Source organism: Triticum aestivum, chromosome 3D (genome assembly GCF_018294505.1).
Source record: "Triticum aestivum cultivar Chinese Spring chromosome 3D, IWGSC CS RefSeq v2.1, whole genome shotgun sequence".
Taxonomy (NCBI): domain Eukaryota; kingdom Viridiplantae; phylum Streptophyta; class Magnoliopsida; order Poales; family Poaceae; genus Triticum; species Triticum aestivum.
In genome coordinates, this window is record NC_057802.1 from 520,230,590 (window position 1) to 520,244,393 (window position 13,804).

The following is a 13,804-nucleotide window of genomic DNA, read 5'->3' on the forward strand; positions in this document are numbered from 1 at the left end:
GAGGGGGGTCGATATACCCCCTCCTCGATAACATTATTTTCCCGTGTATGTATGTCGTCGTTGTCGATATAAAACCCCCTCCCGATAACTTCAACACGTGGGGGGGGTCGATATATACCCCCTCCCCGATAACATTATTTTCCCGTGTATGTATGTCGTCGTTGTCGGTGTCCTACCCCCTCCCGCCGCGCCCCTACCCTTGAAGCGTTGCCTAGGCCACCCCAAACCCGGAATAAGCTAGGTCTACGTTTGCACTAATATATCCACCTGCTGTCATGTTTGTGTAATAATTGCCATGTTGTAATATTTGCAGAAACAATGGAGCACGGACGAGATGAGCAAGCAGAAGAGGTGTTGGGGGACATAATCTTAGCCGGAGGTGATATCTTGTCGTATCTTAACGACAATGATGGTCTGGAAGAACAGGGTGAAGAAGCAGGCTGCGGTGATCGAAGAGTGGAGGAGGAAAGACATGATTATGATGGCTCCGGTGACCCAATGCTGGTGCAAGAAGGAGCCCGTGGTGACGGCTCCGGTGACCGAACAGAGTCCGGCCAGGTAAATATATTAGTTAAGCCTGTGCTGACTAGCTAATTGATGCATTCATTGTTTTGGTATGTACACATATTAATTAACACTCGTCTTTCTTCTTTTTTCTAGCCCTCCAGATCGAGCACAACTGCGGTAAAGAGACGAGGCCCGAAGAGAAAGTTGCGCTCGGATGAAAGGTTTGAGATCACAGCAATCGCGCACGACGGCCAACCAATTGAACCCCTCCGGACAAAGGATGCTTTTGCTGCTCAGTGCGGGGTTCTAGTTAGGGACAAGATCCCGATCAGCATCCACCAATGGTATAAGCCTAAGAAGGAAGACCCTGAGGTGTCTTATGTCAATGATATGCAGAAAGATGATCTTTGGACTGAGCTGAAGGCAAATTTCACCCTACCGCCAGAGGAGGATCCGGAGAAGCCAGTTATAGAGCAATTAATCAAGTCTCATGCTCTTAAGAAGATGGCAGGCCTATTCGGGAGGTGGAAGAATGAGCTGAAAACGTTTGTCGACAAAGAAGAGACACCTGAATTCATCGGCCGGTATGAGAAGATCAGAGATCACTGGCCCGCATTTGTGGCCCACAAGACATCGGAAAAGAGTAAGAAGATGTCAGCGACAAACAAGATGAATGCTGCAAAGAAGAAGCTTCACCATCGCACGGGGTCAGGTGGCTACCTCAAAGCCCGGCCTAAGTGGGCCAAGTCTGAGAGGGATCTGCTTGATAAAGGGATCGAACCACAGACAATGAACTGGCCAGACCGTTGCCGGACTTGGTTCTTCGGGGCTGGCGGAACCTTGGACCCTGTATCAGGGAGGTGTCGTTGGACGGATGAGCAACTTGCAATACCCGTCAAGAAGATTCAGCACTATATCGATGCAGCGCAGCAAGGGACGTTCGTTCCAGACAGAGAGAACGACGAGCTCACAATGGCCCTCGGGAATCCTGAGCACCCTGGACGGACACGAGGCACGCCAGGCTCCGTTCCGTGGAAGGCTGGTTTTCCGGACGCGGGCGGTTACAAAACCCAGGAGAGGAGGAAAAAAGTGGAGCATATCCAAATTCAGCGTCTGCACGAAAGGGTTCAAGTGCTAGAGGAACGAGACAGCAATAGAGATGCCGAAACTGCCCCCGAAGCTACACCGCCATCTCAGCGTAGAAGCAGCGTGGCTTCCACCGAGCTGCCTCAGCTGGAGCATGCGGCTACTCCTAGCTACCCCGTGGATGCTATCACGGAGTCTCAACATTGCCACCTTATGGTGGAATGGCAGAACTTGAAAGTCAAGGCGGCTGTTGGCTCTGTTTTACCTACTGAACCCGGCGCAACCTACCATTGCCGGCCGATTCCTGAAGGATATGCTAGGGTGATGGTGGATGAAATAACGGAGGGATTTGAGGACCTCCAGCTTGACCACCCTACCGGTGAAGGGGAGACTTGGCTGGGTTTAGCTCTGAAGACTCCATGCCTATGGCGGAAGGAGCTCATCAAGCTTCCGAACTGGACGGCTCCGGCGAGTAAGGGCACTCCGCCTCCTCCTTCGGCGAGTGATCAGGGCACTCAGCCTCCTTCTCCGGCGCGTGGCGGCACTCCGCCTCCTTCTCCGCCAGCGCCGGCGCGCCAGAGCAGCCAGCCTCCTCCTTCTCCGCCTCGTCAGCAAGGGCGGAAGAGACCCGCCGCCGCTGCGGCTGCTCCGGCGCGTCGTAGTCCTTCTCCTCCGCCTCGTAAGCAAGGAAAGAAGACAGCCGCAGCCGCTCCGTTTGCTCTACCAGCGTCTAGCAGTACAGCTGCCAGAGGCGGGAGGCAATACAGATTCGGTCCTTCTCTGAAGACTCCAGAGAAGTTACCATATGAGAGGACCGAGGAGGAGAACGCGAAGATCGTGCGAGCCGAAGTGAAGAACTTCTTTGAAGGGGTCAAAGCAAAGAAACATCCACCTCCAGAGGAGAAGGTAGATCCGGTGAAAGCAAAGCGCACTCTGGCTGCCCTGACAAAACCACCAAAGTCTCCGCCAAAAACCAACTATGAGCGCGTTCTTGCAAAGGCATATGCCGAAGCGGAGCGGTCGGGAAGTACTGTCAGTGATAAAAGGATGAAAGAACGACGAGCTGGGAAAAAAATTGCCCAGCTCGGCGAACAAGAGAACCAATCGTGCCCCCCGCTCAAGGTGTCAAAAGACATCGTCGCTAATGATCCGGGTATGGTGCCCGGTTATACCGACCTTGGAGATTACCTGCCCGACGATGTACATTATGAAATCATGGAGGTGGACGGACACAAATACCATTACGGGAAGCCTCTCGTCAAAGATGTCAAATCTCTAAGCACGATGATGCGAAGACTACATGATTGGTACATGAAAACCTGCAGAGAGTCTGATGGGATGAGTACTTTAACGCTGAGAGTTAAACCGGAGCATGACCTCGTTGGAATTGAACTGCTGAATGTTCCATTTGAGGATTTCTTCCAGTTTTACAATCTAATGTCCCTCGATAAAACAACGATCACTTGCTACTGTCTGTAAGTAGTACTACTTCTGTCATTAAGTCTCTCTATATAGGTCAGCTCTTTCATTGCATGTATTTATACTTATCCTCACTATATTATGCAGATTGAAGATCGCCGAATTGAAGAAAAGACAAATCGGTGATATTGGGTTCATTAACACAAATCTCATAGATGCAACTCAGGTTAAATTTCATGCCAAAGAAGCCGAGGCCAACTTGCTACAATCGTTGGTAATAAATCAAAACAAAGATATAATACTCTTTCCTTACAACTTCAAGTGAGTGTTACTGTCTTCTGCATATTCGGTTTCCCTTTATTAGTCCAGGTTATGGTAATGTAATTGATGACTTATGCATGCATGCGCAGCTTCCACTATATTCTCCTAGAGATTAAGCTTGAGCCGGGAGTAGTAACCGTCTTAGACTCGAGACGAAAAGATCCCCAGGACTATGCGAACATCACTCAAATGCTCCAGAAGTAAGTTAAATCGATCATTATCCACCATATCAGCAACTTTGTTCATTTCCTGATATCAAGTAATTGTTTTCTTTGTCTGGCAGGGTTTGGAGAAAATTCACCTCAAAAGCCCCGGGACTGCCGAACCAGCTGCAATTTAGACACCCGAAAGTAAGTACTATAGTAGCATGTTCCGCGCATCTCCTAGTGATTCAAGCGCTAGTTTGATCAATACCATTTAGCATGCTTGCTTATCAGTTTGATTGACCTCTATTTCTTGTAAAGTGGTTGTGGCAGCAACCCGGGAATAATTACTGTGGATACTACATTTGCGAGTCCATCCGCTACCATACCTGTGAGCGGGGCTACACTGAAGAACAATATGAAGTGCGTAAGCAATAATATTCACAATTTTATTTTATAACCATCATTTGTGTTGAGTTTCATTTATTCATATATATATATATTGACCCCCTTCTTCAAATTAGATTTTTCGGAAGCGGGATCAACTCCTAGCACCAGATCGTATGTGAGGAATTCAAGAGGAATTGGCGGCATTCTTCCTTGACCACGTGATCGCTGAAAACGGAGAATACTATGTGGACCCTGTGTTCCTACAATATAATTAGGAGATTGTATTGTAAGAGATAATTATTGTATATATGTAGCCGGTAGTGTCGGATAGATATACGAGAACTTGTTGTTCGACCAATATCTCGGAGAAGGAGAGGTGGTCGATATCACTTCTCTCTGTATGCATATATATATGTTCATGACGATCCTCTGTTTCCTTCATTTGATTACTAGCTAGCGTGTCTACTCCTCTCCATACATATATAGTACGTAGCGTCGACAAAGCACGGAGATAAGAGAGGACACTTCTCTCTATTAATTAGCTAGCTAACACAATATATGAAACACCTAAATTAACCCCCCAAAACCCCTAAACCACCCCCTTTCAAAAAAAACAAAAACCTCAGCTCCTGCCAGGTGCTGACGCGTGGATGCCTATTGGTCCCGGTTGGTGGCACCAACCGGGACCAAAGGCCCTCCTGCATGGGCTCCCCGCACCGACCACGTGGACGGCCTTTAGTCTCGGTTCGTGTAAGAACCGGGACTAAAGGGCTAGGGCATTAGTAACGACCCTTTAGTCCCGGTTCCAGAACCGGGACTAAAGGCCATTATGAACCGGGGTAAAAGCCCCTTTTCCTACTAGTGATACTATAAAATCACATATTCGGAGAAAAAATTCAGGGAGAAAGAATTATCACGATCCACGAGAGGAAGCCGATGTCACCTCATGTTCTTCATCGGGAGGCTAGATCTGGAGTCCGTTTGGGGCTCCGGAGAGGGGGGTCTTCGTTCTTCGTCATCACCAACCCTTCTCCATCGCTAATTCCATGATGCTCCCCACCGGGAGTGAGTAATTCCTTCGTAGGCTCGCTAGTCGGTGAGGAGTTGGATGAGATTCATCATGTAATCTAGTTAGTTTTGTTAGGGCTTGATCCCTAGTATCCACTATGTTCTGAGATTGATGTTGCTATGACTTTGCCATGCTTAATGCTTGTCACTTTGGGCCTGGGTGCCATGATTTCAAATCTAAACCGTTTATGTTATCACCATTATATCCATGTTCTAGATCCGATCTTGCAAGTTATAGTCACCTACTACGTGTTATGATCCAGCAACCTCGGAGTGACAATAGCCAGGACCACTCCAGGTGATGACCGTAGTTTGAGGAGTTCATGTATTCACCGTGTGCTAATGCTTTGTTCCTGTTCTCTATTAAAAGGAGGCCTTACTATCCCTTAGTTTCCAATTGGACCCCGCTTCCACGGGAGGGTAGGACAAAAGATGTCATGCAAGTTCTTTCCATAAGCACGTATGACTATTTGCAGAATACATGCCTACATTATATTTATGAACTGGAGCTAGTGCCGTATCGCCCTAGGTTATGATTGTCACATGATGAATATCATCCAACAAATCACCGATACAATGCCTACGAATTTATCTTATATTGTTCTTGCTAAGTTACTACTGCTATCATTATTGTTGCACTTGCTACAAATCTACTGCTATCACTGTTACCGTTACCATTGTTGCTGTCACTATTATCAAAACTATCAAACTACTTTGCTACTGATCACTTTGCTGCAGATAATTAATCTCCAGGTGTGGTTGAATTGACAACTCAGCTGCTAATACTTGCAAATATTCTTTGGCTCCCCTTGCGTCGAATCTATCAATTTGGGTTGAACACTCTACCCTCGAAAAATGTTGCGATCCCCTATACTTGTGGGTTATCACTATGCCCGTCGGCGGGAGGAGGGGGCACGGACGGAGTAACCCCCTCACTCGTACCTTGTGGAGCATGGCCGTCGGGGCCTTGTTGATGTCGTTCTTATCCGATGCCTTCCGCTCCTGCATCGGCCGCGGGGGAAGTGGTGATGGTGCCGCCCGCTCCGACCACGTCCCCAGCAGCGTCCACGTCCTTGTGCGCCTCCGCATCCCCTGCGGCACCAGAAGCCGCGAGCGGTGGAGCCTTCGAGGTGGATGGATGAACCGAAGCACCGGATTTCTTGTTGGGTGCCATGGTTGGCGACACCGTCGAAGGTGAAGATGGTGATGAAGATGACGCGCTGCACATGCCTTCAGGTTCGCACAAGCGGTCCCCCTACCTGGCGCGCCAAAGATGTCACGGGAAACCACGACCACCTATGGGGCCAGAGGGCCCCTTGCTGGTTCAGCAGGGGGACGTTGCGTTGCACAAAGAGCGGACCAGCGTGGGGTAGCGCGGCAGAGATCACACGAGCAATTTTACCCAGGTTCGGGCCGCCGTGAGGCATAAAACCCTACTCTTGCTTTGGTGGATTGATGGTGGAAGAGGAGTGGTGGAGCGTAGTACACTTGCCCGACAAGGGCGGCAGTGGCTACGCGCGTATGGGGGTGTGAGTTGTCCAACCTTCAAACCCTTTCTACGGTTGCCATGGGCCTCCTTTTATAGATTAAGAGGTTACCACAATGGCAAAGTAGTCATTATGCACTGATAAGATAGCAAACAGTGCTATCATACCTAACTCTGCATGCTGGCAAGGCGCATTAAATGTGCCACTCAATGTCACGTCATTGGGTGCCTGGGTAAGCCTTGCCGGGCTATCTTGCCAGCTCCATGCTTGCTTGCTTGACACGTCGCAGGACGGGTGTCATCTGTAGGCATCTCCTGTAGAAAGAGGCCGCCATGTGGCGAATGGCTGCCACTTAGTCACCTTGCGGCTTGACACCGCACTGATTGGCGACGTGGGTCGTGGCAGAGTGGTTGGGTGAGGTGGTTCTGCCTCCGCGAGTCCCGGCAGGCCCTCCCGGGATGCCTTGGACGTCTTCTTCCGGGGGTGGCCCTGTCCTTGTCGAGCTCGCCTGCCTGGCAAGGGAGGCTTTTCTCCTGGTGGTATCTTGCTCCTCTGGCTTGACCTTGGATCCTCTTGATCTGCATGTTGGTTCTTCGGAGTTCTCGATTCCTTGTACTCTGGCTTGGGTTGGAGCCTTGATCTTTTTCCCGTGCCTGTGCACAGTCTTAATGAGTTAGTTGCAGGATGATGTATTACGGAACGAGTAAAGAGACTTGCCGGTAACGAGATTTAACTAGGTATGTAGATACCGACGATCAAATCTCGGGCAAGTAACATAGCGATGACAAAGGGAATAATGTATGTTGTCATTACGGTACGACCGATAAAGATCTTTGTAGAATATGTAGGAACCAATATGAGCATCCAGGTTCCGCTGTTGGTTATTGACCGGAGAGGTGTCTCGGTCATGTCTACATAGTTCTCGAACCCGTAGGGTCCGCATGCTTAACATTCGATGACAGTTTTGTATTATATAAGTTATGTGATTTGGTGACCGAATGTTGTTCAGAGTCCCGGATGAGATCACGTACATGACGAGGAGTCTCAAAATGGTCGAGAGGCAAAGATTGATATATAGGACGATGGTATTCGGACACCGGAAGTGTTCCGGGGGTACCGGGTACATATCGGGTCACCGGAAGGGGTTCCGGGCATCCCCCCGGCAACTACATGGGCCTAATGGGCCAAGAGGGGGACAGACCAGCCCCTAAGGGGCTGGTGCGCCCCATGTAGGCTGAAATAGGAGGGGAAGGAAAGAGGAGAAGAGAGAAAGGAAGGGGAGGGATTCGGCCTCCCCTTTCTTTCCCTCCTCCCTCCTCCTTCCTTCCCCCTCCGGAAGTTATGGTAAGGGGGGCACTAGGACCCCAAGTAGGATTCCTCCTACTTGGGCGCCCCCTTGGCTGCTCCCTCTCCCTCCCACCTATATATATGAGGGGGGAGGTGCCTAGAACACACAACAACATCTGTTAGCCGTGTGCGGCGCCTCCCTCCACAGTTTACGCCTCCGGTCATATTCACGTAATGCTTAGGCGAAGCCCTGCATGGATCACTTCACCATCACCATCACCACGCCGTCGTGCTGACGAAACTCTTCCTCGACACTTTTCTGGATCAAGAGTTCCAGGGACGTAATCGAGCTTAACGTGTGCAGAACTCGGAGGTGCCGGACGTTCGGTGCTTGATCGGCCGGAATGAGAAGAAGTTTGACTACATCAACTGCGTTGTCAAACGGTTCCGCTTTCGGTCTACGAGGGTACGTGGACACACTCTCCCCCTCTCGTTGCTATGCATCTCCTAGATAGATCTTGCGTGAGCGTAGGATTTTTTTTTTAAATTGCATGCTACATTTCCCAACAATGGTCGTATATTCTGTGGTGTTCAGTGCACATGGAAAAGTGCGGATGACAAGTATAGAAGGAGGTGAGTGTTATAGCGGTGGGACATGTCAGAGACTATCCGGGAAAAGGGTGAGACAACTGCGAATTTGACTCAGGGTGACACAGGGTGACGATGAATTTCCTTGAAGTTTCAGACAGACAGTCAAGAAAGAGCGGTGATGTTGAGTTCATGTAACTCTTATATGTGATATCCAATATGTGAGTTGTTCACTTTCACGCATATAAGTGATCGATGTGTGATGGCATTTAACGGATACTCCAAAAGTTGGGAGCACAAAGTAGAGTAAAGAGGAACTTAATTTTGCTCGAGTGTTGACTGTGAAGAAGACGAGAAGGGACTACAGTTGCAGGTGGAGTCATGTGGAGTCTGGGAGTAGCAGTGGCGCTCATGGCATATCTCAAGTCTAATGTACATGGAGGTTCGACGCATAGATGAATCCAAGGAGGTGGAGAATATTCGCCAAGGTGGAGTTTGTTAGAATTGTGTCGAATATTACTTTACATGTTAGGTTACAGTTGGACTCTGAGCCGTATGGTGTGTAGATAGGATATGGAGTCATGTCCTAATAGGACACTTGTATCCTAGGCCTCTTATATACTAATGAGAGGGTGGACGCACGATGTAACCTATGCCAACATAATAGCACAGCACGCGGGGGAGTCGGCGACGTGTGCCGGAGCCCGAGTGGCCGGGGTGTGGTATTGTAGCAGTGTCATGGGTAGGAGCACCCGTAGTCAGGCCCCGGGATGTATCCATATTGGGTAAACTCGTTAATAGATCTCGATGTCATGCTTGTGTGATTGATTGGTCCTCGGTAGATCGACGATGGCCTCGGATTTATTCTAACAATGCTTGATTGAAGGCCAAGCTATTTATTACCACTTTGCAAGGTGTGGGGAGATGATCCATATGAGAAGATTCTGGATAAGGCAAAGTTGGGAGAGAGGCATGTATTAAGGGGGCGAGTGGCAGGGCTGGACCACATACAACAAGGGGTAATTTCGTCCATCAAACAAAAAAAACATGTCAGTAGTGTCATATTAAGAATGAAATCTAGATCTAGATTCAAACAAAAAGGTTTGAAATCTCCAGGGTCAAATAAGGAATCCATAATTTTACCATTATCGAATAAGGAACTTTCCTCAAATAAACTGACACCACCACACACCACTAAATCTCCACCGCCACCCACCCTCACGACCCCACCAAGCACCACCACTGCCGCCCCCATTCCCCTCCCTCCCCTCTCCCCGGCGTCCTCACCTCTCCCCGGTGTCCTTACCTCTACTTTATTCCGTCCCTCCACCCCCCCCCTCTCTTTGGAGGGGGACGACGGTGTTTTGCAAAAGCTTCGATGGAGTTCAGATCTGGGTGTCGCCTGGGTTTCCTAGATTCAGATCACATCAGCACCCTTACCGATGATCTACTCCTTCTCATCCTCGCCAGGCTCCCCTGCATCAAAGTTGCGGCGTGCACAAGCATCCTCTCACGGCGATGGTGCGGCCTCTGGGCCCATCTCCGCCAAATCATCTTTCGCGAGGTCGTGTTTGACTCGATCGAACCAGCACTCCGCCAGATCTCCTGTCCTCCTGCAGTTTCCCTGTTGGAAATCCACGCCCCCGAGCAGGACATGGCCAGCACCGCACAAGTCAACTCGTTGTTGTCCGTCGCTGCGGAACTTGAGCCGAAGGAGTTCGTCGCCTCCTTCCCCTCAAGCTTTGGCCTATTAGGCAGGTCCATCATCATTGATTTGCCTTGCTTCCACCGCACCACCTGCATCATGCTGGACCATGTATACATTCGCTCCGTGCCAGTCGGCGTCGAGTTCCCTATGCTCGAGGCGTTGTCCCTACTGCACTGCAATGGCAACCTCGATGCCTTGCTCTCATGCTGCCCGCGGTTGTGCACCCTCCTGCTCAGCGGCATTTTATTTGAGACATGTGATCTAAGGGTGAATTCGCCATCGCTACAGGAGCTTGTTGTGAACTCGTTCTCGACAGAACATGTCAACATTGTAGCCCCCATGCTTAAGAAATTGGAGATTCTTTTTACCGTGATGTTGGAGGTTAACATTTCGGTCTTGGCACCAATTGTGGAGAATGTCTGGTGGTACTGCTGCTACACAGAGGAGTCTATTGTGTTTGGTCTTTGGTATCTTGAGTTGTTGGGGTTGCAGGTGGAAGATACACAAGGACAACTCCCTTTGTTGCATATTCGTGCAAGTGTAGTAAGTCCCCTCTCCTGCTTAATTTAGTGGAATATTATACTAACTAAAATTTATGAATTACATAGTCTTGCAAAATTGTTTTTCAGGATTCGTCACTTTTCCCCTATGAGCCCAACTTTGCACAGGAGATAGAGAAGCATATGGTTGTTGACTTCTCTCTTTTGGAGCTAGATCTCAAAACAGATGGACATGTTTTTGGAGCACTCGTGTTTTATCTCCTTCAGATTAATCAAATTTCTAGTTCACTGCAGAAGCTTAAGATCCTCCTATTAAGATCAGTGGTAATTAATTTTCTGCTCTAACAATATCTCAATAATAGATTGTGTAGTAGCTTACATTTACTTTTCGGTCCTAGGTAAAAGAAGAATGCCCAACAGATTGTCCCTGTGATTCCACAAACTGGAGGTCCCAAGCTATCTCCTTGACTGCTCTTGAAGAAGTACAAATCAATGGATTTGAAGGAGTGGATCATGAGTTTGATTTACTGAAACAACTACCTGTATTTGCACCAAAGCTTAAAAAAATTATTGTGAAGCTCACACAGGAGGTCTCATCAAGTAACACTAGACGCACTAAAATATACAACGTCTTCGAGACCTATGGTTCAGCAGAATGCTTTGTCTATCTTAGCTCTGGTGAGTATTTTATTTGGCATTTATGATTAGCATCCTCCTACATGAAGTAGAGATATAAATGTTAATTCTTGTAAGTTTCTTTGAAACCTAATATCAAGCTTTCATTGCTTTAAATGTTTATGGTGGTTGAAATGTGGCACTGGCATCCCAATTGTAGAGTTTACTTGTGCATGTATTTCCGTTAGTAGCTAATTCTAAATGATATAATCCCACGGCATTTGTGTGCCCACACCCTCATATTCTATTAGAATGAAAGCTGAATGGTGGAGTGAATGATAAAAATAAATATTTATATTCGGGTTTCCTTACCTTTGTTTCCCTTTTTCGTTTACAATGTTCTCTAATGGTCAAGCCCTCGTGTTTTGCTTATGTATTCTGGTTTCCAGGTTAAAGAACTAGTCATCAACTAGTTGTCTAGCTAGAGTAGGCTATAATTTGTGCATCTTGTTGACTCATGTTAAAGGCTCGGCCCCCACTGGGTTGCATGCTTTTGTTCATCAAAAAGTTCCATCAAGGGCTAGTCCTGGTTTGTATGGTTTTAATTTCTAGTTTATTTGAAGCTATCTTACCTAAATTGACTATCCTTGGGATTTGGCACAAATTATTAGTTCCAAATAATTTTTGTCAACATGCACTTTTTTATTTATATTGGCTCTAAGCATGTATTGCATTTTATTTGCCAGTGAGAACAATCCAAACACATACTTCAACCAAATTTGCATGTCGCAATAGTGACCAAAGTTCTTCAAATTGCATCTGCTGCAGGTTTAATAGAAGACATCCAAAATCAACCATCGGCATGATTATCATCATCTTGCATATGTGGTTTATCATTGCCCATCGACAAGATCGTCCTTTCCATGTCAATTAGATCCATTCAACATGTTGTTTTACTAGTGTATTGTGCAAATGTTGCTAGTTAAATCCTGAATGGTTGTGATGCAATTCAATTACTTAAGTTAATGTGTCAACTTATGTCAGCCAATCACTATAGCTAGTTACTACATGTTTCCACCAAATTATGCTTATAACTTTGGTTAGATGAACCAAAGAGCTTTGTGAAAGCTAAGGGTCAAAAACCAAGAATTACCTTCCATTTACTCTCTTTTCTAACTATTGCACCCTACAATGAACAACAGATGCATCTTCTGTTACTTAGCTAATATGGAATATTTGTTTGTTGATATTTGGTCTGGATATATGCCAGTGTTACGGCCTAGGGGTGCATCATCATATCGGAAGTCGGCCCGTGGCACCCTAGGTCAGTTTACACCTTTGTCCGACGTCTCGGCCCAGAGGCCTTATGAAAGGAAGGACTCGGAATACTTGGAGTATATGACAAGGAAGTCGGCATCCAGGAGGACTACTCAACCACCCTGACCAACTAGGATTCGGCGAACCCTAGACGCTTGCATCCTATATTAGCCATAAAGGTATGTGGCCATGCGTTGCTACAGTAGCCAATAAGAGCAGTGCGGGGACAAATCCTAATGCAAATCAAATAAAAAAAGACAATTTTTGGGTATGAAGCATAACTGGTGAAAACTTTGACATAAGACATTTTAACGACCAAAGAACATCATTGAATGAAATCTAATTATCTGAATCACATGTTATTACACAAAATAAGATATCTTCAAGCTCAAAATTTTATAGGTACAACCATTCAACATTACATGTAAAGAAAAATGTTCGAGACAACATTATGATCCATTTACAAACATGTTTCTTTGTCCCCTCTTTCGATACAACCATAATTGCTTGAAGATAACATTTTAGGCATAACTGCAGATGTATAAACACATTTCTATAAATAACAAGTCAGTGGATAAATGTACAACCATAATAAAAGATGTAGAGTGCTAAAAATGTTTCTACCGAAGATTTAAAACTGAAGAATGTTTCTATAACTTGTCAACAAATCTCATGACTCTTTAAGGACTGGTAGCTTTATGTACAGAATAAATTGAATCAATTGTAAAAGATATTCGACATGGAAGTAATGATGTGAAAGAATGAAGGTTGTGACTTAAAAGCCAACAACAAATCCCATTAATATAATTATATAGTAAAAATACACTATCATTTTGTTTAAATTTCTCAAGAATGTACTGTTATATGTACGTCTTCCTCTCACAATTAACAACTTAACACAAATTCCCATAATCTTAATTAGATGAGTTCATGTATCTTTCCGGAGTACACGGATGACTGAAAAAGATGTTGAGGTCGCATTAGAACAAAGCCAAAATGCACAAGCCTAAGAATAGAACCATTTGTACACGTCGTCTCTCAAATAAAATAGCCAACATCGAAATTCCTGGACGTGCCCTTATTCAGGGTCTGCGGCGAGTGCAGGTTGGCCACGAGGTCCTGCGTCGCTCTATCTAGAATATTGAGTGATTCCATGCGTTGTACCGCAAGAGAACTTTTCAACTGAGTACCATCAATTTCATACCTTTTTGAAATAAAATGCCTACTACTCCAAATACTTACGTGTATCTGGATCAATTCAATCCATACTCTCTCGTGTTCATGCTGCACTGATACGTTCCATAAAACTTAAGGTCAGTCCTAAAATATATCAGAGATAATACATAAGCATGTGTTATGTGTGAGGGA

At 46.5% G+C, this 13,804-nt stretch overlaps 1 protein-coding gene across 1 annotated transcript; it reads left to right on the forward strand.

Moving 5' to 3' along the window:
• The first annotated feature begins 9,491 nt into the window (after positions 1-9,491).
• Positions 9,492-12,264, forward strand: LOC123075176 (F-box/FBD/LRR-repeat protein At3g51530-like). The gene is made up of 4 exons (XM_044497842.1): positions 9,492-10,547; positions 10,634-10,828; positions 10,903-11,182; positions 11,948-12,264. The coding sequence occupies exons 1-4, from the start codon at positions 9,675-9,677 to the stop codon at positions 11,983-11,985; spliced, it is 1,386 nt and encodes a 461-aa protein (XP_044353777.1). The 5' UTR covers positions 9,492-9,674; the 3' UTR covers positions 11,986-12,264.
• Positions 12,265-13,804: the final 1,540 nt, after the last annotated feature.

Coding starts and splice junctions, on each gene's coding strand:
- LOC123075176 (XM_044497842.1), top strand. CDS start 9,675: ATGGAGTTCAGATCTGGGTGTCGCCTGGGTTTCCTAGATTCAGATCAC. Junction 10,829..10,902: donor TCCTCCTATTAAGATCAGTG/GTAATTAATTTT, acceptor TTTCGGTCCTAG/GTAAAAGAAGAATGCCCAAC. Junction 11,183..11,947: donor CTTTGTCTATCTTAGCTCTG/GTGAGTATTTTA, acceptor CATCTGCTGCAG/GTTTAATAGAAGACATCCAA.